A 25,500-nucleotide genomic window follows, 5' to 3' on the forward strand; every position below is an offset into this window, starting at 1 on the left:
TGAAAAAAAAATCGTCTCAATTTTGGTAAATGCTACCGCCACCACAAATCGCGCACAACAAGCGGCATCATCATCATCATCACCATCATTATTATCATCGAATTCATTCCGGCATCAATTGTAGTCGGTGGTGGTGTTGAAAAAAAAAAATTTTTTTCTTCACAAACGCCTTGAAAACAATATCACGGCAATCAAATCATCATTTTGAATCTGAATTTAAATTGATTATTATTTCAAATTAAAATTTCAATTCTAATTGTTTGTCAAAAATGTCTGATTTTTGTTAATGATAATAATGAATGGTGACAGTTTAAGTTTTATCTCAGATCTTTATGTCATCATCATCGATCGAAGGTAAACCACCACCATCACCATCAATTCAAAATTCATTGAATTCATCATTGTGATTTATTTGTGTTGGTGAAACCTGAATGATTTCATCCATTTATTCTTCTCATTTTTTCTTTTCATAATAAATAAAAAAAAGAAATTCTTGTGATGTAAATGTGATTTGTTTTTTCCCGTGTGATAAAATACAAAACAACTGGTTTCTTAGAATTCAAAACGAAAACAACTACATCAGGTTAATGACAGAAAATGTAAAACCCACATGTTATCCAACAACAAGTAGATATTTACCGTTATTTCTTCTTTTTTTCTTATCACAATTTTTTTTCATTCCCATTTCGTGAATGAATATTGAACCATTCATCCACACATACACATGCATGCATAGTATCGTCATTCTATTTCGGATTTTTTTTGTTGATTTCTTTCGTTGAACTTCAATTCGATTGTGAATATAATCAGCTACCATTCATCACTATATAACACAATAGCGAGAAAATTTTTGTTTTCTTGAATGAAATGAATTGATATATGTGAAATTCAAGTGCATTAAACCTTATCAAGTGTTGATCAATCAATCAATCATATAGGATTTGTCTATCGGAATCGACCATGCATCATAAAATCGATATATCTGGTATGTGATTTGTCATATCTAAACAATTTATTTTTTTTATGTCATTGATATGATTATTATTAGCATTTGCTATGTGTAGCCTGTTTTATTTATTGATAATATCCATTTCAATTATCAATTGAATGAATTTGATATTCTTTGTTTTTGTGTTTTTCATCAATCTTCAATGATTGATTTGTTTTATTTTCATTTTTTTCATCATCATCATCATCATCATCATTTTATTATCCAATATTGAGTTTTTGCTTTTGTGTTGGTGGTTCCATTCAATTAACTAGAGATGCAATATATACACAAAAAAAACATATTTATTTAGTGAGAAGGTAAAAAAAATAAGAAAAAAATTGCATCATTTACACCCACACACACACACACGATCGGATATAAAAGATTTTTTTCGTTTTGGAAATGATCAATTTTTTTTTTTGCTGATCTCAAGAAGAAGATGATGAAGCAAAAAAAAAATGTTTATTCAAATTTTGGCCATACAACAACAACAACAACAACATCAACAGCAACCACTCCGGTAAAATATAATCGACAAACGACAATGATGATGATTGCCTTCTATGTCGTCATTGTGTATGCACATTATAAGTATCACATAAGAATTGTATATATTCATTCAATATTCATAATGAAGATATTTTTATTTATTTATAACATTTTCTATCTATAATACAAAAGAAAAAAAAATATTTCTATGGTAAATGTTTGAATGTATATGAAATTGTGGTCTTTCATGTGTTGTATATTAAGTGTGATAAATGTGGTGACATACATACATGCACATTTTGAATGAACAACAATATCGTGTATATGAAACAAAAAAAAGGAATAAGAATAAAAAGAAAGAGAAAATAAAGAAATAAGAATGAGTCAAGAAAGTCAAAGAAAGAAAGAAAAAAAATCAAAGAAGAAGATGATTGGAAATTTTTTCATTTTATTTCATTTTTTTTTTGTTTTTGTTTTTCTATATATACGAAAAATATAAATTCGTGTCACTTTGTGTTTCGTTGTTCTTTGTAGTCGGTTTTTTTTTGTTTTCATATTTCCTATTCATTCTTTTTTTCTGCAATATGTTTTGAATAAGCAATAAAAAACAAATTATCATCTGAAGATGTTTACTAATTGTTTCTTATTTCAAGTCAAATTCTAGTTAAAATATATTATTTTTAACTTTGAACCACTATACAACAGAATAACAATACCTATTGCCCTTTATTTGATTGACTGTTTTTTTTTAAATTATTCTTACAAACGTTTCTAGGTTTGATCATCACTTGTTTCAATTTAATTGATTGGCCAAATTCCCAATGAAGAATTTGAATTTTATTTGGAATCATCAATTGTTCATGACAAAATCGGTTGTTGAAACGAATTTTAAAGTAAATGAAAATCATCATATCGAAGAATCCGGAGATTTTCGATTTTCAAAAAAAATTAGCCAATCATTTCGTGATTTTAAATCATCATTTACAAATAAAACGATTTTATCACCATTTAAAAATAAACTATTTCGTCGTCTGTTATCATCATCAACACCTGTTCTTGAGACAACAAAAATTAATCAACATTATTGTTCTAACGATTCATTAACTGATTCATCATCATCTAGTTTCAGGGTTAATTTACCTCATGAACACAAGGGCATACAATGTCTTCGAAAAAAACGTCGTTGTGATTTTGATAATTCAATATCCTCTTGTTCTACATTATCATTAAAATATAATGACGATCATCATCATCATCATGCTACTAACGACAATAAATCAGATACGACAAACAACAACACCAACGGACAATTTTATCATCAGCTAACATACCAACGACGAGCCATTTCCTGTTTTCAGATTGATAATATTAATAGTTTTGTGTCGATGTCGGTAGAAAAAACACCGCCCAACATAACAAAAAAATTGAATAAAATAGAAGCTAAAACTAATCAATTGCAACAATCGTCTGTTTCATCATCAAAATCAACAACGTCGTCATTATATTGTCCATATTCGCAATCACAGCAACAAATACATCATAATAGATATCAATGTCGATGTAATGTTTGTTTATCACCATTTTCCGCGTATGTTGTTGGTAGTGGTTTGAATCTGTTATCAACAAAAAATATCGATATCATACGTGAAGAAGACGAAGACGAAGAATCATCATCATCATCATCATTATTATCATTATCATATGACAAACAAGAAGTGGATTCAAATGACAAAATGTTTGTATCACAAAAAGAACCGATACGACCATTAAGATTTCGTCAACATAATAAACCATCGGATCGTATTGTACCGTTCCAAAAACCAGATGATTTAAAATCATTTTGGCAAGAACCAAAAGAAACATTACATTTGGCTGTCAACAAAGAAAACGACGATAATCATGATGGTGATGATGACGATGATGTTTCGGCAAAAGTTTTACTACGACGTGATAGTAATGCAATGCCATCATCATCAAAGAATTTTATTCGATCAAATAATCTACGAAGTTCATGTCCACCGACATCACGTCGTCGAAAATCAGTGACCATTGATAATAATATGAAAATAAAATCACCTAGTCAGAATGTCAATATACAAAAATCATTAACCACCAATGGTTCGAATGATAGAAATAGTTTAGGTTTAGTGGATACGATTCACACAAAATTCAATAATGCCGTACGTAAAAGTTGGCTATCATCATTTTTCCATTCATTCAATTCCAAGGTAAGTTTTACGGTGAAACAAGAAAAAAATATTCCTTTTTTGGTGATGACAAATTTTTTCACAATATTCGGTGTATACTTATTTAGGCGATGTTTTTTTTATAGTTTTTCAATGAGGAAATTATTTTTACAGCATCTATTTATTGTTCAAAAAGCCATTTATAGTAACCGAAATTTTTTTCTGTTAATCAAAACTACTAATTGACCCCTTATTTTTATGATTGATTAATTTTTTAGGAAAAACAATCCAAATGGAAAAAATCCGATGATTTTGAAGCCGAATTTTTTGATCGTCAAAATGATCTAATGACTGAATCATTATTGAATCGTCGATCTCCATTATGTTTAGATTTCAATCGAAATAATGAACGAAAAAATCCACAGATGTCGTCATTGTCGCCAGTATCATCTGTCGAGCCAAAGCAACAAGTGTATCCAAATCCCAATTCAAATAATAACAATAAAAATAAGAGTAATGATTTTCACTGGATCGAAAATTCAATCCATGAACCAACGCCAACATCATTTATTCGTCCACATTCATCAGGTCTAATAAAGCCAAGACCTCGTTCAGCATGTTTAGATAACACTTACATGCTTAGGTAAGTTGATATCCATTTTTTCTATAGATTAATTGATTGAATTTAATGAAAAAGAAACACAACGAAAGATGATTGACATTTTATGAATGAATCGATAATCATTAAAAGTTCGAAGACATTGGGAGTGAATTGAATTTATTGGTTTGTCAATAATCATTTGTAGTTTAGTTAGGATTAAATGCACAAACATTGGAAAAACAAAGCAAACAATTTTCATCATATATATAGCCAATATAGTTTTTTTTTAAATTGGATCTATTTTTGAACATCAATGATGATTTGAACAAACAAGAATGACATCATCATCAACCATGCATCCATCTGTTCAGAAATTTTCGGAGAAATAGCAATGAATCATAGATGATTGCCATGATTGTATATATTTTTAGATATTCATTTGATGTTTTGTGGCTTTTCTAATTTATTTTAAATAGCAATTTTTTTTTGGTTTTAAAATTAATCAATCTTGTTCACTGTTGAGCTAAGAAAATTATTAAAGTTAGAGGTTGTTCCTCACAATGGGATGTTTGAGAAAAAAATTTTTTTTTGTCCCATAATCTTTATATCAATGATTAATTTAATGATGACAAAATTATCCAAATGTTTTGCTCGTTTTTTCTATATTTTTATCGTAAATAAAAAAAAATTATTATCGGACATTTGCCTACATCATTCACTCCTTTTTCATTGATCATCAGATGATAAATATTATATTGATTGATGATTAAAATGAACAGTTTTTGGGTTTAGGATGAATGAAAAGACCTATTTACTTATGAATTTTTAGTGGTTCTTTGTTTGCGAAAAAAGGGTAGTGTTGATTTCAATTCAAATTTGAGTTCTGGTCGAGTTTTATGCTCAAAATTTTTACATTTGTTTATGAAAAATTTGTTGAATCTATTTTTGTTGATCAAAGAAAAGGTCTGTTTTCTTCAGAGCAAAATCTCCAAAAAAAACACCATAATATAAAAATTGACAGAAAAATGTCAGATATGAATTCTCCATTTCTTTTCTAACAGCCACAAAAAATTGTATATTTCGCTTTAAATTTTTCTTCTTTTTTATGTTTTGTTTTTCGAATAGGATAGAAGTCATCCAGTATTTAGCATCCAATGATCAAATTTGGAAAGAGTGACTACAAAATATTATATCTTTCTCTCTCTTACTTTATATTTTTGTTTATCACTGCCTCTTAAGCTCAGAATTTTTCTTTTTCCAGCAATAAATGAAATTCTAATATTGAAAAAAAATATTGTCCGCGTAGCTCACAGTGATACATTAAATAAATTTTCTTCACTAATTTCTCGTATCATTCATTTTGAGTGAATAATTTATATCACATTATATGTATATAATTTGCTGTGATCATATATTTTATTTATGTTTTTTTTTATTCAAGAAAAAAAGATTTAAATGTTTGATAAATCCAATGTTTTGATCCAAATGGTTATTTTGTCTATATTTGGCTAGCAATAATATAATATCATGGCAATCTTATCTTTTTTTTATTTGCTTAATGATTATATACCTTTAAAAATGATTTTATTAAACATTTAAAACATTTTTTTTCTTCATTTCGGGATTAACTTGATTTATTCGCAGATGTTTTTATGATGATAACATGGTTGTGGTTATCAAAGTTGATTTTACATCATTCAAGTTTTTCTGATGATTTGAATGTAAATAAAATTTTATTGATATCGAATTTTTTGTTTTGTTTTGTTTTCTCAGTTTTATGATAATAACCCTAAATTTTTTTTTTAGTTGATCATCAAACCGCTAGTTATTAGTGCACAGATCGATAAAGAGGTGATCGATCTTTTTCGGGTTTTTTTTTTTGGTTTGTTTGTTTGTTTGCATCCAAACAGGAAAAAATTCCATTTTTTGATTATTTGATTTGAATAATATTTGTATATATGGATTGTTTGTTTGATTTGTTTAATTATTATTATTATTATTATTGAATAAAATGAGGTTGGCCACCATCCCAACCATTATCATCATCATCATTTTAATCATAATCATGAATTGCCTAACTGATGATTACCGATTAGCATATTTAGTGTGGATTCATCATTGAAAATTTATTTTATTTCTATGGGAAATACCGTGAAAGGCAAATACTCATATTGCGTGTGTGTGTGTGTGTGTGTAGATCTATGGTTGTTGTTTGTATATTCAAACATCCTTATACACACACACACACACACAAACACAAAAACATAGATTTATTATGTCTACCATTATTGTTTGTTGAGATTGTTGTTAGTTAGTTAGATTTGTTCCGCAATGTTTATACACACATAACATTGATTGTCTGTTCTGTTATCCTTCAGATTCTAAACATTCATTGTATGTTTCAAATAACAGTATAACAAGTCAATGCATCCATTTAAATTTTGTATGTTGTAAATGATGTGAAATAATAATTTCAAACTAGAATAACCTCATGAATACATACAAACACCAATATATAGACAATTGGCCAACGTCATCATCAATTCACCAACACCCTTTTGGGCGCTTTTCATTCGACCCAAGAACATGAAATGAACAGTAATACACATACACACACACAAATAGACCTACTAACTTAGTTTATTTCAACCAAATAAATAATATTTGATAGTGATAAATATTCATAGGTTTGACGATTATGTTTTCAGTTTGATGAAATTCATTTCTCATCACCATCATCACCAAAAAAACTTGATCTTAAACATTATCAGTTGGCTTTTCTTCGAATTTATTTTTGTTGACAATTTTATGATCAAATTTTTTATTTTGTTTTTCCAATCATAACAGATATTTGTGAAAGGAAGAGGATTATGACGATTGATCGTAAAAAATAGCTTTTACCACCCCAGAAGAATCAGGGTCAATTTGTGTGTGTGTTTGTGTGTGTGTGATGATTGTGTGTTTGCCTTATTTGTCTTGATCAAGCTAAAGAGAAAAATCCACTATTAATAAAAAAAATCATTCAACGAAACATTGTAGACAAATAAAAAAAAATTGAGTTCAATTGCGATATGGTGTTTCATAATATTTTTGTTTTGTTGATGTTTCGCGTTTAACTATTGTCCATTGACATTTGTTGTTGTTGTTGTTATTGTTTATGCTTTTCCGGAACAACGGGAACTAGTTTTTGACTCTTAATCTAATGAAATCCTTTGCATCCATTTAATTTTTCTTATGAAATTTAATTTAATTTGAGTGTTTCACATTGCCTTTTATTTTAATAAGTGTGTGTGTGCGTATGTTTGTATGTGTTCAACTTTTTCCCTTATAGATCAATGATCTGATTAATTCCATTCATTTCACCATAATCCATCGATGATTTTCAATTTCCTTGTCGAATCTTATGATTTAACATAAGTAAGATTTATATAATGTGGCAACCAAAAAAAAAGCCATAGCATTGCTTTCATTTGTTGACAACCATTGTTTTTTATTGTTTCAAAATGATATTATTCCACTATTAATTGTTTGATGATGATGTTTGTTGTTTTTACATCTGCCATCATTTATTAAATAGCTGCCATTTAGATTAGAGACTCGTTACGTCTAATTTATTTCTATTGTCATTGAAAAAATAAATTTATATCATCACTATCGTCCCAGTTTATTTCAATTTGTGTGTGTGTGTGTGTTGATCATCAAAATGTCATATATACGTTCATTATTGAAAGATGTGAATTGTTTCACCTGTTCATCGAACAATCATATTCATTCAGATTATTCATGTTTTCCTGGTGATCATTCACGTAGTTATACACATTTATTATCATCATCACCATTATTACGTTCAAGATCCGGTGATGAATGTGTAACGGAAAGTTTTCTCTACATAAATAATCAAAGTTTTATTGGTGATAATTTGTATCCTTTTCAACAAACATCCGAAATATTAAAGCCAAATTGTTGTCAAAATATTCTTAGGTGAACAGAATAACGGTTTCTTAATTTTCAATAATTTTGTTATTGTGATTTCTAATCTGATAATTTTTTTGTGTCTGTAGAATGCGGAATGGAAACTTTATCGAATACAATCTGGATGCGGAAAGCAAAGATGAATCATGTTCCATAATATCATCACATCAACATTTGGCTACAAGTGGTGGTGGTGGTGGTTATTCAACTAATGGAACCGATTATTTTCCATCATCATTACTACATCATAACAATAACATTGATAATGACAATGTAAATAATCATTCGACGGCAGCTATTATAAACGGATTAAATGATAATCGTAATCATAACATTGATTTCACTAATAGCCGTGATTCAGGAAATTTATCATCACCAAAAGGTGCCTTTTATCGACGCAATTTTAATAGTAATAGTAATGCTCAGCAAACGATATTTGATTCAAAAAATATTATCCATAATTATAAAAGGCAATCAAGTCCAATCTCAAGTCAAAATACTAATTCCATTAAATCTAATTCAATAATATCGTCTACGGCATCATCATCACCGTTCCTAACGAAACCATCATTAATGACAACGGTTACCCCGACAACCACTAATACTTCCTCCTCATTATCATCGACAAGTGTTTTAACGAGTCTTAAGCAACAGCAGCAACAACAACAACATTCTTTTTCCACAAAAACATCATATTCATCGTCGGCTGATCATAATCAACTAAGCATGGAATGTCCAGCTTATGTGAAAATTTATTGGCCTGTTAAGAATTGCACCGAAATTGAAATCCACCAAGAACATACTGCATTCGATGTGATAAAACATATATTGACTAGTCAAATCTATTCACCGACCAATTTGAATCTATCGAATGGACATTCTCCTCAAATAAATACAGCTAGCCAATGGTCATTTGCTCTTCGATTAATATGTCGTGGTCTTAATCCTAATGATCATATATGGATACATCCTAACAAAAATATGCTAGAATTTTTAGACCAAAATCAAATGCAATTTGAAAAAGGTTATAAGCTAGAACTTCGTATGCGCTATATACCAACAAATTTAGAAGATCTTTATCGAAACGATTTCCTAAGTTTCAAATTTCTCTACAATCAAGTGTTGGAAGAATTTCTTGGATTAGAATTGTCCTCTACAAAACTTCTCACAAATCAAGATCTTATTTTGGAATTGGGTTGTTATGAAATTTTCCGTTCACACCCATATTTAACGCCACAAGCCCTAGAAAAAAACTCGAATTGGGATGTTCTAGAAAATGATTTTCATCGTATTTTTCCTTTATCATTCACTAATTCAATTAAGGTAACGCATATTTATTTTATTTAAAAAAATTTAACTCATATGTTTCCAGCCCAAACATTTAAGGAAATTAATCAAGTCTAAATATAAGAAAATCTATCAATCGAATCAAGAACAAGCGGCATTTAATTTTATGAATCAAGTGATACATTTGATTGATTTTAATCGTGAAGTTTTCCATTGCTCACTTGGTGTAAGTAGATCACCTTTTAATGAAAGTAAAATGATTTATCAATATTTTCTAATTTTATCAGGAATCGATTTGGTGTGTACCAGTTGATCTTATGATTGGACCGAATATAGGCATTGCCTACTTTACTAGTAATTCCTCTCCAGTAAGTTTCTTTGTTGCAAAATAATTGCAATACAAATAATACTTTCGTTTTTTTAATAGCCATCAGTCATTGTAAAATCATTTGATTTCGTTGAACAAATCAACATCAAAAGCTATTCAACAATGAATAAAAATGCTGAACAATCAAATTGTGAAGATTCTATTGGAACTAGTTCGAAAAAAATTCTACTCAACTTACGGATCAAAAATGAAGATGATGTTTTGATTTTAACATGTTCATCGTTTTCAACTGCTCAAAGTATTGCCGATCTGATTGATGGATACCATCGATTAGCCACAAATAATCCGGAATCAATTTGGCTGAATATTATTTCTGGTAATTGATTTGTTTTTTTTCTGGTTTTTAAAAATTTTTTATTTATCTATAAAAATTCAGAGAGCACAAACCGAAAATTTCCACATGCTTATACTGATGAGCCCAATTCTAAAAAAAATTCACTTCGATCAAATTCATCAGCAATAATTGAGCCTAAAAAAGCTAATTTCGATCTAATTAGCCGTTATGAACCAGTTACTAGATACATTAGTGATGAACAAGAATTACATGAAGATGAAGCACAGGAAGATGCAGATTATTCGAATCCTGTTGAAACTTGTCTTGAAATACAGCGAGAACATTTACATATTGATGAATTATTAGGAAATGGACATTTTGGTAATGTCCATAAAGGTATCTACTACAAAAAACACAATGAAAAAGGAGATAAAGAAAATATTGCAGTGGCTATAAAAATATCTCGTGTTCAAAACAATGACAATTCTGCATTGTCAATGAATGATGCTCAAATGATTGATCAAAAACTTTTATGTGAAGCCGAAAGAATGCATAAACTAGATCATCGAAATATCATTAAATTGATTGGAGTTTGTTCTACCTCACCGGTCTTTGTTGTCATGGAACTGGCCGACTATGGAGAATTGCGGAATTTTTTACTGAAAAATGGCTCACAACTAGAACATCGCCGATTAATAGAATACTCGTATCAGATTTCCAGTGCTATGGCATTTTTAGAATCAAAACAATTTGTGCATCGAGATATCGCTGCAAGAAACGTTCTCGTATTTTCATTTGATTGTGTCAAATTGGCTGACTTTGGCCTTTCTCGTTACATTGAAGATGCTTCTTATTATATGGCTACCAATAGCAAACTACCGGTTTGTTATATAATTTTTATTAGAAACTTTTTGCTAAATTTTTTCTCTTTTTCAGATTAAATGGATGGCTCCAGAATCAATAAACTTCAGGCGTTTCACAACAGCTTCCGATGTTTGGATGTTTGGTGTTTGTGTTTGGGAAATATTTATGTTGGGCAAAAAACCATTTCTAGGTGTAAAAAACCCGGATGTAATTGGTTTAATTGAATGTGGAGACCGATTATCAAAACCCTCTCGTTGTCCTGAACAATTATATGAGTTAATGTTGAAATGCTGGCGTTATGAGCCTGATCGCCGGCCATCGTTTCGCATGATCAAAAGAAAAATATATGATATCTATCAAAACGAACTTGGTCTTATTGGTGCTATTGCTCGTGCTGATATTGTTAACGATTTATCGGATTCAAAAATAAGTCTATATTCTGCATCTTCAGGCAAAGACCAATCATCGTCATCTTCATCTTCATTCTCAAGAATGCATTTATCCAACGCTCAAATGGCGATCAAAAAGGAATCCAACTTGTCCTCGAGTGCTAGTCAAAATTCTGTCCTTAATCAAAACAGAGTATGTTTATCGACAAGTTTTCTAAGTTTATCTTTTTTCTGATTATGTATGTTCAAATAGATAAAGGAAATCCTTGATGTACAACGAAAACAAATGCAAGAAGATCAAAAATGGTTACAACAACATGAGTTTAAATGGCAGTTGAATCAAACAGATACATTTTCCAAAAGTTATTCCGACAAAGATGGTGGATCATCGTTGTCGAGATCAGAACATAATTCAACAACACCCAGTATTTATGAAGACGCACGTTGTGATAGAAATGCTGATCAAATTCAATCCTCGCCTACGCAGCGTTTATCTGTCCATCATTTGTATAGTGTGCCAAATCTTCAATCCAAATCTCGCTGTGGCGATGAATCATACAATTCATATAAATCTACAAAATCTTCTATTGAAAATGATCATTCTGATCCATCCACATCTTCACTAGATTCATCGACCAACAATACTGTTGAAGATTGTGGTCTTTCAGTTTCATTGAGAAAATTCTTCAAACATAACCAACTAACTAATGCTAAAGTTAGGAAAGAAATGATGGAAAAAGTTAATTGTGTTAGTGCAGATGTTGATCGAAAAGAAGATCCCGTGTATTGGGGTACAATCAACGTTGTCAATTCTGTTCGATATCTACTGAAAGGTGTACAAGAATTAAACACCACCGAATACATTGATCTAGTCAAAGTAAGTTGAAATTTATTTCATTTTTTTAATTAAAAAAAACATCATTAATAGAATGTCGGACAAGAGCTTCGTAATTTATTGGCAAACGTTGATATATTCTTGGAAGCTATTCCTGAAGATGAACACCGTCATATAATTGTAGCACAAAAGAAACTTAGCACAAATATGAATGATTTAGTGGAATCGATGAAAAAGGCTATAATGCATACCGATACACCGATGGAAGGTTCGTATGCTTTTCATAATATCATCACATTAATACTAATTTTCATGAAATCCAATAACAGGTGCTTACAAACAAAACATGTTGGAAGCTTCATATATTCTTGTGATTGATTCAAAAAACCTAATGGATACGGTTGATGAAATACGTTTGCGAATAAAGACTGATGAAAAATGTGATACATCTTAACTTGAAAATGTTGACTGAATGAAAATAACATAACATTCCCATTTATGTTTGTCACATTATCTTTAACCTTGCTTTACTTGTATGAATTGATTCTTTCATTTAAAAAAAAATCTCATTTCATTTTATTGTGTCATTTCTATTGTATTGATGATTTTAAAAATACAACGCATCTTTGCATCTTATTAATCTGTGATTTACATGTATAATATAAAATTTTAATGACAATTTTTTCATTGATATGATATACTAATTATTTTTTGTGTTTGTTTCATTTTAAAAAAAATTAAATACTTGAAATCGATACGATATTGTAATCATAATGCAATCAGATTTTATACGATGAGATTCACTTTAAATTCAATCATTTTTATCATTGAAAATGGATATTTTCATTTGATTAAAGAAAAAATAATCAACACTTGAGCACCACGATATTGGATCGATATATAAATTTTATAATGTCAAAAACAAACATTCTATTCGATTTTGTAAACTCAATCGATTGAATGTAAAAATGTTTCAATTGAAATTTTTAATCGTTTGTTTTGCTTTCACCAAGCTTTCATTTGCATATCAAGAATATTTATCGCATGGACCAGAACAAGTTCATATTTCTTATGGAGGTAAAATTCATATAATAATTAAAAAATGTTTATGATTGATGCAAATTTCATTTACTTTTTTAGCTGGTCCTAGTCAAATGTATGTTACTTGGTTAACTCATGAACAACCATCTGGGCCACCAGTAGTAGAATATGGTATACAATCTGGAAAATATGAATTGAAAAAACATGGCAATATGACCAAATTTACAACTGCTTATTCACGATACATTTATCGAGTTGCACTCGAAGATCTTAAACCAAATACTACATATTGTAATAATCCTACGATTTCAATTAGTGTTTATAATCTAATTAAAAATTTTTTTTATCAAAATTTTAGATTACCGATGTGGTTTCGAACAAGAATTGAGCAATGAATTTAATTTTCGTACTCGTCCCAAAGATCAAGAAAATTGGAGTCCTCGAATCGCTGTCTATGGTGATATGGGTCTGGTGAATGGTCAATCATTTCCTTTGTGAGCTTTTAACTTAATAGATTTGATAAATTGATTTCATTTTGTGTTTGATAAGTTTAAAGCAACAGGTATCGAAAAATGCATATGATGCAATATTCCATGTTGGCGATATCGCTTATGATATGCACAGTGGAAATGGTTTATATGGTGATTTATTTATGCGTGAAATCGAACCTATTGCTGCGAATGTTGCCTATCAAGTAGTTGTTGGAAATCATGAAAACGATGGCTAGTATGTATATTTGATAATAATTCGAATTTAATAATAATTTTTACATTGGTTATTTAGTAATTTTACTGATTATGATGGCCGTTTCACAATGATTGATGAAAATAGTGGGAAAATGAACAATATGTTCTATAGTTTCAATATCGGTCCAGCACATGTAATCGGATTTTCATCAGAATTTTATTATTATACCGAATATGGTGTTAGTCAAATTCATAATCAATTCGAATGGCTTGAACAAGATTTGATCGAAGCAAATAAGCCTGAAAACAGAGCTAAACATCCATGGATTATAACAATGGCCCATAGACCTATGTATTGCAGTACGGCTGATGATGATGATTGTACAGAAAACGAATCAATAGTAAGAGTTAACAAGAATTTTTAAAATTATGAAACCAACATAATTTGTTATTTATTTATTTTTTACAGTTACGAAAAGGTATTCCAATCGTAAATGCATATGGACTAGAAGATTTGTTCTATAAATATGGTGTGGACATTATCTTTGGTGCTCATGAACATGTATGACATTTAATGTATCTGAATCTGAAACTAATTATTATTCATGATAGACATATGAAAGACTATTTCCAGTGTACAATCGCAAAGTTTACAATGGTTTAAACAATGATGCTTATGATAGACCAAAAGCGCCAGTACATGTTTTAGTTGGTTCAGCTGGATGTCCCGAAAAAATTGATCCATTTATTGCTAATCCTAAACCATGGAGTGCTAAACGTATTTCGAATTATGGCATCACAGAGATGTCAATTCTTAATAAGACACATATTCGTTTTAGACAACGTGATACTACTTCGGTAATATTCGAGCCATATGATATGAATCTGTTATTTTTATTGTTAAATTTGTTTTTTGTAATATTCAGAATGGAGCTATGGTTGATGCATTCCATATAATCAAAGGACATTGGAATCAATATTGAAATGAATAATCAAAATATTTCAATTGAATAATAAAACAATTTATTTGATCGAATTAAATGGAAAATTTTTTTATATTCAATTTTAAAATCAAAAAATAGCGACCAGCGTTAAAATTCATAATTGAATTCAATTAAATTATAGAGCAAAAAAATTGGAAATTTTTCAAGTAAATTTTTTAAACTAAACAAAAAAATCATCAAAAGGCTCATATTCAAAGTATTGAGCTCCAAAAAAATTAAGAATTACAATAAAATTCATCAAAAAAGACTGTTCACAGATTGATAACAAAAAGAAATAACAAACAAAAATGAGAAAAAAAATTCTTAAAATCATATTATATGCCATCTTATGCACAATTTGGTACAAATTGTCAAGCCATTTTTTTGTATTAATTTACAATAATTTATCATTAGAAAACATCAAAAAAAAATGATTATAATATACATCAGTAGATCAAAAAAAAAAAATTATTTTCATTCGAAATATATTTTTGTCTTTTCTGATGTGTTATCATTTATTGATTGATGGAAAAAATTCGGATTGCAATACAAGATTGAAAATTACATGCTGTTTTTTTTTGCTTATTGCCTGTTATATTTATGTGTGAGTGGTGTGTGAATGAGAGTAGTGTTTGCATGGTAATAAATAATAATTTTTAAATCAATATTCATCAACGTTTTGTGTGATTAATTAATTGCAGTTATGAATTGATTAAATATTATTTGATGATGATGATTGTGAATGTATTGAATGTTGAAATGGCGGTGGTGGCTGTGGTTGTAAAAGAGCTTGTGGATAGTTTGAACTGGTCACATCACAAACTGTCAATGAATTTGATTTATCAAACATGCCCGGGATCAATGGTAATTGATAATAATGACCATCACCCAAGCTATTATAGATAGGTAAAAACCAATATAATTTGTTATCGCCAAACACTGATGTTAGATTACGTTTACATCCAAGATTAAAACGATAATAATCATATTCATATTGCTTGAATCGTGGAGTTTGGTATGATTCCAATGTGGTAACATTCTTGCATACCAAATAGATATGATAGGTCAACAAAATCAAAATGCTCATGGAAAAAATGAAACAGAAAAGTACCAGGAAAAATACTTGAAATTTTCCAGGATATGATTCATCTTTCCAGAATTTGAGGAATAAATTGACAGAGCTGAATACGACATATAGACAAGTAATTGAAGTATAGAAAAGAAATAGTATGAAATATTTGTAATTGTCGAATGCAACACAGTTGCTGACCCAATGGCAGTGATGATCCATTTTGCATATACATTTTCCACAAGTCGAACAATGATGTGCTCTATCTGGTTTCAATACCAAACATTTTGGACAAAAACGAACATGACCATTGTATGCTCGAGTAAATATTGGCAAATTTCTAGCCTGAATTAATGATTCAAAATTTTGATTACGTTCATCTTCGGTCATTTGATTCAATCGCATTACGTCAGTTATAGCAAATTCTGAAGCGATTGGTCGATGAGCAGAAAATACACATTTTATGTATGAGATAAATGAAAGCAGATAGATTGGGATGAAAAAAGTGACCAACAATGCTTGAGCCCAGATTTGTGTATAATATTGATATATTATAAAGTACATATAGACATATATGCCCCAGATATAAAGTGAAAATATCAATGCAAATGGAAAATATCGGGCAAGGCGAATAAATTGACATAAACATTTGTACGAAGTACTGCTTAATCCATTTGAATGGTTATGACGATTTCGTTCGATATCCATTTTTTCTTTGAAAATCTAACCAACCAATCTAAATGGAAAAAGGCAATGTATTAGTAAATATTTCTTGGAAAGAATTTAAACATTAAATCTAATAAATAATATATACAAACAAAAAGATTTAAAATTGACATGACGAATTCTTACCAAAAACTCACCAGATTCAATTGCAACAACCAAAAAAATAAAAATATAAGGATGATTTATGTTAAAACTATATTTACTCACAAGAGTCACACGAATCAAAATAGAATTAAAATTGACGCGCCTTATTTAGGATTGTTTTGCTTGATTGTTGAAAATAATTTTTCCTAATTGAATTTTTGTGCTGAAATCAAAAATTTCCACAAAAGTTTGATCACTCTATTGACATTAGATAGAGAGAAACAAAACAAATGGATTAAATCAGTTCAAAATCTGGTGCCAGACATCAATAAAAGTCGAATGATGCTTGATCGCGTCAACATAAATATGAATATTCTAGTTTTTTTGCTGTAAACTATTTCAAAAAATAAAATACATTTAAATAGAGTTATTAATTTTGATTTTTAATCATGACGATAATGAAAAGAAATAAATGATGACAAAGTTATTGAAACATAACATTTCATGTCAATGATTTTTTTTTGTATACACTACGTATGTAATTAATTCCATAAAGCAAATTTCTATTTCGAATTTTTGAAAAAACAAACCGAGTGTGTAAAATAATGATTATAAATTAACGGGCAAATAAAGATGAATGGAGAATATAACGGCTGAAATGAAAAAACAATTGTATCATGATGACTCGTGTGATCAAGCGAGAATCATTGTAATAAATGTATTGAGCACACACACATCATGGACCAATGACCATAGAAATTTGACATTTTACATCATTACTTTCATTTGGTTTATCTTTACCGGAAATTAGAAATATTTCAATTTTCAATAAATAAGAAATTGATGAGAATTAAAAAATATCGATATAAATCCCGCCCACTGATTTTCCCTCCAAACTTAAATTTCGCGCTCTTTTCATGCTCCGCCTTCGAGTTTTGTCTTGTTCTGATGGTCGACTATAAAAAAGCGATTCACACCAAGTCTCGTTACTCATTTGTTGATTGGTATTCGATACGTTCGTATTTTCAGATCGAAAACAAAATAAATCAAAATGGCTCGTACAAAACAAACAGCTCGTAAATCTACTGGTGGTAAGGCACCAAGAAAACAATTGGCAACCAAAGCTGCTCGTAAATCGGCTCCAGCTACTGGTGGTGTGAAAAAACCCCATCGTTATCGTCCAGGTACTGTTGCTCTTCGAGAAATTCGTCGATACCAAAAATCGACTGAATTGCTTATCCGTAAATTGCCATTTCAACGATTAGTTCGTGAAATTGCTCAAGATTTCAAGACTGATCTTCGATTTCAATCATCTGCTGTAATGGCATTGCAAGAAGCTTCGGAAGCCTATCTTGTTGGTTTATTCGAAGATACTAACTTGTGTGCTATCCATGCAAAACGAGTTACTATTATGCCGAAAGATATTCAATTGGCTCGCCGAATTCGTGGTGAACGTGCATAAATCTATCCATTTTCATTCTAATTTAATCCATCATTCATATACAAACGGTCCTTTTTAGGACCACATTTTTATCGAATTGAGATTCGAGCATTTTTTAATCTTTGTTATTTATCATTTTGTCATTTGAATAAAATCATTTAAAAAAAATTTCGTTTCTTAATAACATTTGGAATTGGGCCTAGAATTTGGAAAATGAGCTTATTTGAAAAAAGTTTACCATGTGAATTGAGTGAGTCAAAGATTATGAAAATAGAAACCGATTTCTCGAGTTTATTTCAATGCAATAAAGGACGACAAACGAAACATGATTCCATTGGTTTTTGCAGTTTGATTTATTTTTTATTTAGAAAGTTAATCCAAAGAAAAAAAACCGTTTTTTTTTGTCATGCCAGACCAGGCCAGATTTTATTTTGTTTTGCTAGTATGAAGCAATGCTAGTTTTTTTGGCGCAAACTTTGATAGAAATCAAATATTCCTTTTGTGTGTTACAAAAAAAACAACCTTTGCTATCACCATGCAGTTTTCGCGCGAAAATCGACACCGTTTTGACATGCGCTACGACAAGACTGAGTTCACTCGAGCTCTACTCTATGAGTATATAAATTACAATTTTGGCAATCCAATCTTCCACTCGCAATCTCTTGCATTTCGTGTTTACTTCAATTTTTTTTTTGACAAACTCTCGAAAATCATGTCTGGCCGTGGAAAAGGTGGTAAAGGTCTCGGAAAAGGTGGCGCTAAACGTCATCGTAAAGTTCTTCGTGATAATATCCAAGGTATCACAAAACCAGCTATCCGTCGTTTGGCTCGTCGTGGTGGTGTAAAACGTATCTCTGGCTTGATCTACGAAGAAACCCGAGGTGTCCTCAAAGTTTTTCTCGAAAATGTTATCCGTGATGCTGTTACATACACTGAACATGCAAAACGTAAAACAGTCACTGCCATGGATGTTGTTTATGCTTTGAAACGTCAAGGACGTACTTTGTATGGTTTTGGTGGTTAATTCTGTTTTACATCATTTTACAATTTGCATTCATCCATTCATTTCATACTCATCTATATCGATCAAAAACGGTCCTTTTCAGGGCCACAATTGTAATTTAGATTAAGAGCTTTTTTTTAATATTTTTGTTTATGAATAATAAATTTTTGTATTGTAAAAAAATATCTGATTCTATGAATTTTATTATGAAAATAAACTGGTAAATTTGGAATTAATAGCTGAATATCAAACAAGTATAAGTGCCTTGATATTTATCGTTAGAAATTGATAAATATTTTTGTCAATTTGTCAAATTCAATTTCAACTATTCTGGTGAGCATTTGAACACGGAAAAGGAAATTGAAAAGATAAATGATCATCATATTGTTTTAAAATAAGATTTTTTCTGGCCATTTTGACATAGAATTTGTATAATAGATACCATTCATGTTTACAATCTTTTTGAGTTTCACGTTCTGGTTTGAAAACAAAAACGAACATTCGATTTGATGAGTATTAGAAAAATAAATCCCTCCCACTGATTTTCCCTCCAAATTTAAATTTCGCGCTCTTTTCATGCTCCGCCTTCGAGTATAGCTTTGTTCTGATGGTCGAGTATAAAAAAGCAAGTTGAAGCAAGTTGAATCATCAATTTGGTTAGTGGCCTTTTTTTTTTTACGTCGTGAATTTCTCTCACTATTTTTCTCGAAACAACAACAACAATGACCGAAGCTGAAGCAACTCAAGCTGCTCAGGCTAGCGAGCCAAAAAAAGCCAAAGCTGTCAAGCCAAAAGCACCAAAGGGCGAAAAGAAACCAAAAGTTAAGCCCAATCATCCACCAGTTGCATACATGGTGATATCGGCCATTAAAGAATTGAAGGACCGTAATGGATCATCCGTACAAGCCATCAAAAAGTATATCCAGGCCCACAACACCGTTGATATCGAAAAAATCACCCCGTTTATCCGAAAATATCTTAAATCTGGAGTGGTCAAAGGTGAATTGGTTCAAGCTAAAGGCAGAGGTGCTAGTGGATCGTTCAAATTGAACAAATCGGCCAAAGGTGAAGGTGATAAACCGAAAAAAGTATCAAAGCCAAAATCGGTGAAACCAAAATCACCGAAATCAAAAGTTCCAAAAGTAACCAAACCATCGAAATCAGCTGGCGAAAAAAAAGTGAAGATGGAAAAGGAAAAGGCACCAAAAGCCAAATCTGCAGCCGTCAAAAAAGACAAGCCAAGCACACCGAAAAAGACAGCCAAACCAACTAAGGCTAGTAAACCTAAAGCAGAAAAGAAAAAAGCAGCATCGAAACCGGCTAAATCACCGAAAAAAGTAGCAGCCAAAAAACCAACATCGAAGAAGGCAAAGAAGTAAATTTCATTCCATTATCTATTTATATTTTCATATAATCATAAAACGGCTCTTTTCAGAGCCACAAAAATTTGTATGAAAGTTGCAATTTTTTTAATCACAAAACATTTTGTAAATATTTACGAAAAAAAAAATTCCATTTTTTAGCATTAAAATCAATTTGAAACATCATAAATTGTAAAACGGCCGTTTTTTCGAAAAAGCGCGCGAAATTCAAATCACAAATAGATTTTTTTTACTACTAAAAACATATGATAAAGAAGATTGGTGTGTGACTGATTTTATTACCATAGTATGTTGCTAACATGAATTTCAAACATTTTGGTTGTATATTACTTACAAAGGAAAATGACCATGAAAATATATGAATGTGGTGTTATCACATCTTGTTGACAAGCTTAACTTGTTGATTGACATTTTATTTAATCGAATGACAGTGTTCGACAATCGATTCTCAGTGGCTAAATTTCCTGTTAATCAATACGGTAGGAAAAATAGTTTAAGAATCGCTGACAAGTTTATGAACAATTGATCATTGGATCTAGGCGATGGTTCGATAATGATAATGAATCAACATTAACATTAAGATTTATTGATACGCTCACCAGACATGATTTACAAGCTAATTATTTATCGATAACGATTAATATGCCATATTGATTAGGATCTCACATATTTGGCGTCGAAACATGTTAATAACGGATGGAATGCAGATATAGATAATGATTATCAATTTCATTTGATATTTTGATTCGGTATAAAAGCAGCTCATTATATCGTTGAATATATTATATTATTAATTCACACCATATTTGTGATCGTATTCATTTGGCATTGTTTTTCCATAATCCAATATCAATCATCATAATTTTAAGTGATCATGAGTGCTGCCATACCAGAAGGATTTAAAAATGAAGCATTCATCTTGTATGATAAGATGCAAGCTCGTTTGTCTCCACACCCTAATCCACCTGAACCTGGTCCAAATGGTAAAGAAATTATTATGAAATATAAAAATGAAAATTTCATCATTATAATTTTACAGAGGTTTTAATACGTTCATTGTCAACGGGAATTTGTGGTTCGGATCTGCATTATATGCATGATATGGCCTTGGGAAACATCAAAGTAACATCACCAATCGTTTTGGGTCATGAAGCATCTGGACAAGTTGTGGCTATCGGATCTAAAGTGACAAAATTTAAGCCAGGTGATCGTGTATGTTATGAGCCATCGATCACATGTCGTCAGTGTGAATATTGTCTTCGACAAGAATACAATCTCTGTATTGTAGCTACTACCACTTGTCCACCGTATAATGGTAGTCTCACTTATTATTACAATCATCATGAGGATTTTGTTTACAAAATTCCTGGTAATGTATCGGCCGAAGAAGGTGCATTAATTGAACCGTTGACCATTGCTGTATATGCTGCCAAACGTGGTGATCTTACTGTTGGTGATCGAATGTTGATTCTGGGCTCAGGTCCAATAGGTTTGTTAATGGTCATGATGGCAAAAGTTTATGGCTGTACTCGTACAGTGATCACTGACATTCGCGAAGATCGATTAGCAATGGCCAAGGATTTAGGAGCCGATGAAACCATTCTGGTTGATCGATCATGGAGTGAAGAGCAAACCATAGCTGAAATCCGTAAACGCTTCGAAGGAGATTTACCCAACAAATGCTATGAATGTTCGGGTATTGAAAAGAATTTTCGTCTTGCATTTCGTGCTACCAAAGCTAATGGAACTTGCGTGTTGGTCGGTATGGGGCCAACCGAAATTCTGTTGCCCATTGCTGATGCAGCTAATCGTGAAGTCATCATCAAAAGTGTTCATAGATCTAAAGGCTGTTTTCCGTTGGCCATCGAATTGGCTGCACAAAAAAAGGTAAACTTATCTAAATTAGTGACTCATAGGTTTACGTTGAAAGAGGCGGCCAAAGCATTCGAAACTGGATTCAAGGGCGAAGGATGCAAAGTGGTCATCAAAGTAGGAGAGGATACAATTGACAATAACAATAATCCATTGTAACTGAAAAAGAAATATTTTATTTAAATATTGTTTAATGAAATTAATTTTTTAAAAATACTACTGGTAGCAATTTCATAGCAATTCTTTGTTCAAATGATACATGTACGTCGATTATGTTGATGAGGTTGTAAAATTGATTGTTAAACCAAAATGCATAAAATCCAATTATTCGTTAATGTGTGTATACAATGGATTTATTCCTGCTCCATTGGCTCTGACATTAATTGATCGTCAGATTGTTGAGACTGTTGTTGATTCGTAATATCAACATTCATTGGCTGTTGTTGGCCACCACTGCCGACAACGACGACCATGTCTTCATCGGCCATCTTATCCACAGTCATAGAAATTGATTCCTGTTCCATGGATTGTTCGATAACGATAATCGAAGACATTTGTTCATCTTCAGCAACATGAGAGTTGTTTGGTAGGCTTTCATTGATTAAAATGGCCGTGGATCCATTCTGGGCCATATCCATCGGTAATTCTGGTTGTTCAGTCGATTTATATTCTCTAGCACCATCGATGCTCGAATCACTGACCGGAACAATAACAGCCTCTTTTTCCTGCTTAAATTGTTGATTTGATTCCTTGATTTCTTGATCAAGTTTTAATTTTTTGTTAGATTCCTTGTCGATATCATCATCAACAAGTTGATCATGATCGACATCTGTTTTTTCATCAGTTCTAGAAGTAGTGCTTTCCCCTTCTTTCTGTTTTTCAGTATTACAAGTCTCCTCATTATCAGTTGGTTGTTTATGGTCATCGTCGATTGATGATTGCTTAGTGGTAGATTTTGGAATGGAATTTAATTGATCATCATCATTATCATCGATGAATTCATTGCATTTAGAGTCTGAATCACTGTTCTCAGATTCTTGATTCGTAGATTCCAGATTACTTTGACTATGATCATCAGCAGTGTTGCTAATGTCATCTGTGGATAAAATGCTGGCATCCGAGCGATTTTGAAAGACTGATCCATCATCATTATGATCTTCGGTCGTCTGTGTATCATCATCATGTTGGTGATGATTGTCATGATGATGATGGCTATGATCGAAATCATCATCGACGACAACATCGATGTTCTCGTTCTCGTCACCGGCAGATGATTCGTCAGACGAAGATGATGAAGATGATGATGATGAAATGTGCTCTTGTTGAGAACTGTTCCACTCGCGATTCTGAGCAGAAGAAGCGGCCAGCGGTGATCGATTATTTGTTTGAGTACTATTCGGATGATTGTTCGATGTAAGATAACTTGAAGCTACAAATACACTGGTAAAGCTGTCCAATTGTTGTAATGGAGCTGTGGTATTCGAATTGTTTTCGTTGGTTTCCGATTCATAACTACTACTAGTGTGCTGTTGTTGATCCGATGACAAACTAGATGTTGTATCGTAAAATGCAGATGTTGACGACGAAGATGATGGAGTTTGGCCACCGTTAGAACTGGATAAATGTGCCAACGAATATGGATTTTGAGCATCGAATGGAGAAGTTCCATTTGGTTGTGGTGAATGAAGTTGATGCGGTTGGTGATGAGTGACGGCATGATGGTGAACCAGATGATCGAATCCATTGGTCATGCTGGATGTGGTAGTCGCAGTTACGGTCGCTTGCATTGAAGTCAATGATGATGAAGAGGGGGAGGTTGATCCAGGTGATGACGAAGAAGATGATGATGAAGACGAAGATGATGAAGATGATGTGGACGATGTTGATGAATTGGCCAAAATGATTGGTGGTGGCGACGAATGACCTGAGGTAAGTCCACCAATGAGACCAATATTTCCACTACTGCTACGATTGGATAGAATTGATGAGATCGATGATGAACGACTTCGAGAGATTGATGGTGAAAGAGAGAATTGAGGATATAGATCACGAAATGTGGGCTGTTTTTCAATCCTAAACGGAAAGAAATGATTAATGATTAATTTAACGATAATTTCATTATGGTAAAGTTACGTTTCGGGCGTTGAGTATTTATTCGGCTGTGGCTGTATGGTAGAAACAACAAGAACATTTTTTTCGATGCCTCGCATGAATTTATCGGTCCGTGTATAGTGACGATATGGCTCGATTAGTAATTCGCAAATTCGCTGTATGGTGAACGGAGCTGCACAGAACCAATCCATACCTTGCAGGATGTTCTTCTTGATGCCATCATAATCGAATGGATCACAATTAGGCACACGAAGTTGTGATTCATTAAGAGGATATTTTTGATAAAAACTTTCCATGACCATTTCCATTTTACGACGTATGAACGGCTTTACTTTGCTCCATGGAAATCTGTTTATAAATCAATTTTATGAATAAAACAAACAATCAAGTCATCATCATAGTACTAACATTGTATCACCAGTTTTGGCTATGGTTCGAAGGTAATGTTCAAGAATCTCTGGGAATGGATTGCCAGGATCGGGATTTTTGGCTTGAACTTTGATTGAATGGATAAAGACAAAAATATTAAAAAGAATTTAGAAAAACCATCTCACTTACTTATCAATTCTTCTAAAACTCTATCATAATCAAGTTCGACCATTTTTTTTATCAAGCAATTTCAACGATTCAACAAGATATCAATATATGAAAAAATTATAAATTCTACAAATGATGATTTTAAAGTACCAAATATTTTTTTTCTTTGTTTGAATGATCGTCAATCGCGATGATGGTGTATTGTGAGCAATATTTTCTCACAGAAAGACAAACAAAATGTTTTGCCAAGCGGGCGATTGCCACTACTTCTAACGATCTTTATGAAGT

General features: G+C 31.3%; 8 protein-coding genes across 11 annotated transcripts; 6 read left to right on the plus strand and 2 right to left on the minus strand.

Moving 5' to 3' along the window:
• The first annotated feature begins 105 nt into the window (after nucleotides 1-105).
• Nucleotides 106-13,031, plus strand: Fak (protein tyrosine kinase 2 Fak). The gene is made up of 12 exons (XM_047056186.2): nucleotides 106-985; nucleotides 2,256-3,708; nucleotides 3,945-4,309; nucleotides 8,329-9,562; nucleotides 9,612-9,752; nucleotides 9,814-9,894; nucleotides 9,954-10,230; nucleotides 10,291-11,069; nucleotides 11,125-11,634; nucleotides 11,695-12,318; nucleotides 12,370-12,544; nucleotides 12,606-13,031. The coding sequence occupies exons 2-12, from the start codon at nucleotides 2,302-2,304 to the stop codon at nucleotides 12,728-12,730; spliced, it is 5,718 nt and encodes a 1,905-aa protein (XP_046912142.2). The 5' UTR covers nucleotides 106-985; nucleotides 2,256-2,301; the 3' UTR covers nucleotides 12,731-13,031.
• Nucleotides 13,032-13,133: 102 nt separating this feature from the next.
• On the plus strand, nucleotides 13,134-15,039 carry LOC124491679 (acid phosphatase type 7). Its single transcript, XM_047054362.2, has 8 exons — nucleotides 13,134-13,353; nucleotides 13,417-13,608; nucleotides 13,676-13,811; nucleotides 13,867-14,043; nucleotides 14,101-14,404; nucleotides 14,473-14,565; nucleotides 14,616-14,861; nucleotides 14,930-15,039. Exons 1-8 carry the CDS (start codon nucleotides 13,245-13,247, stop codon nucleotides 14,984-14,986), a joined length of 1,314 nt encoding a protein of 437 aa, XP_046910318.2. The 5' UTR covers nucleotides 13,134-13,244; the 3' UTR covers nucleotides 14,987-15,039.
• Nucleotides 15,040-15,474: 435 nt separating this feature from the next.
• On the minus strand, nucleotides 15,475-16,985 carry LOC124491680 (palmitoyltransferase ZDHHC15B). 4 transcript variants are annotated; one of them, XM_047054363.2, is made up of 2 exons: nucleotides 16,908-16,985; nucleotides 15,475-16,791 (listed from the first exon to the last, which is right to left on the minus strand). In XM_047054363.2, exon 2 carries the CDS (start codon nucleotides 16,761-16,763, stop codon nucleotides 15,699-15,701), a length of 1,065 nt encoding a protein of 354 aa, XP_046910319.2. In that variant the 5' UTR covers nucleotides 16,764-16,791; nucleotides 16,908-16,985; the 3' UTR covers nucleotides 15,475-15,698. The 4 variants fall into 4 exon arrangements, with proteins under 4 accessions (XP_046910319.2, XP_046910321.2, XP_046910320.2 ...); XM_047054365.2 differs by having other exon boundaries at nucleotides 16,919-16,968; XM_047054364.2 differs by having other exon boundaries at nucleotides 16,874-16,920.
• Nucleotides 16,986-17,836: 851 nt separating this feature from the next.
• Nucleotides 17,837-18,409, plus strand: LOC142598165 (histone H3). The gene has a single exon (XM_075735128.1). It carries the CDS (start codon nucleotides 17,917-17,919, stop codon nucleotides 18,325-18,327), a length of 411 nt encoding a protein of 136 aa, XP_075591243.1. The 5' UTR covers nucleotides 17,837-17,916; the 3' UTR covers nucleotides 18,328-18,409.
• A 540-nt stretch (nucleotides 18,410-18,949) lies between these two features.
• Nucleotides 18,950-19,492, plus strand: LOC124492403 (histone H4). Its single transcript, XM_047055275.2, has one exon. It carries the CDS (start codon nucleotides 19,019-19,021, stop codon nucleotides 19,328-19,330), a length of 312 nt encoding a protein of 103 aa, XP_046911231.2. The 5' UTR covers nucleotides 18,950-19,018; the 3' UTR covers nucleotides 19,331-19,492.
• A 464-nt stretch (nucleotides 19,493-19,956) lies between these two features.
• LOC124492993 (uncharacterized) lies at nucleotides 19,957-20,941 on the plus strand. The gene has a single exon (XM_047056024.2). It carries the CDS (start codon nucleotides 20,032-20,034, stop codon nucleotides 20,686-20,688), a length of 657 nt encoding a protein of 218 aa, XP_046911980.1. The 5' UTR covers nucleotides 19,957-20,031; the 3' UTR covers nucleotides 20,689-20,941.
• A 402-nt stretch (nucleotides 20,942-21,343) lies between these two features.
• On the plus strand, nucleotides 21,344-22,898 carry LOC124492991 (sorbitol dehydrogenase). Its single transcript, XM_047056022.2, has 2 exons — nucleotides 21,344-21,674; nucleotides 21,731-22,898. The coding sequence occupies exons 1-2, from the start codon at nucleotides 21,566-21,568 to the stop codon at nucleotides 22,720-22,722; spliced, it is 1,101 nt and encodes a 366-aa protein (XP_046911978.1). The 5' UTR covers nucleotides 21,344-21,565; the 3' UTR covers nucleotides 22,723-22,898.
• LOC124492990 (uncharacterized) lies at nucleotides 22,717-25,432 on the minus strand. Its single transcript, XM_047056021.2, has 4 exons — nucleotides 25,234-25,432; nucleotides 25,084-25,171; nucleotides 24,697-25,023; nucleotides 22,717-24,636 (listed from the first exon to the last, which is right to left on the minus strand). The coding sequence occupies exons 1-4, from the start codon at nucleotides 25,274-25,276 to the stop codon at nucleotides 22,917-22,919; spliced, it is 2,178 nt and encodes a 725-aa protein (XP_046911977.1). The 5' UTR covers nucleotides 25,277-25,432; the 3' UTR covers nucleotides 22,717-22,916.
• Nucleotides 25,433-25,500: the final 68 nt, after the last annotated feature.

This window comes from Dermatophagoides farinae, chromosome 1 (genome assembly GCF_024713945.1).
Source record: "Dermatophagoides farinae isolate YC_2012a chromosome 1, ASM2471394v1, whole genome shotgun sequence".
NCBI lineage: Eukaryota > Metazoa > Arthropoda > Arachnida > Sarcoptiformes > Pyroglyphidae > Dermatophagoides > Dermatophagoides farinae.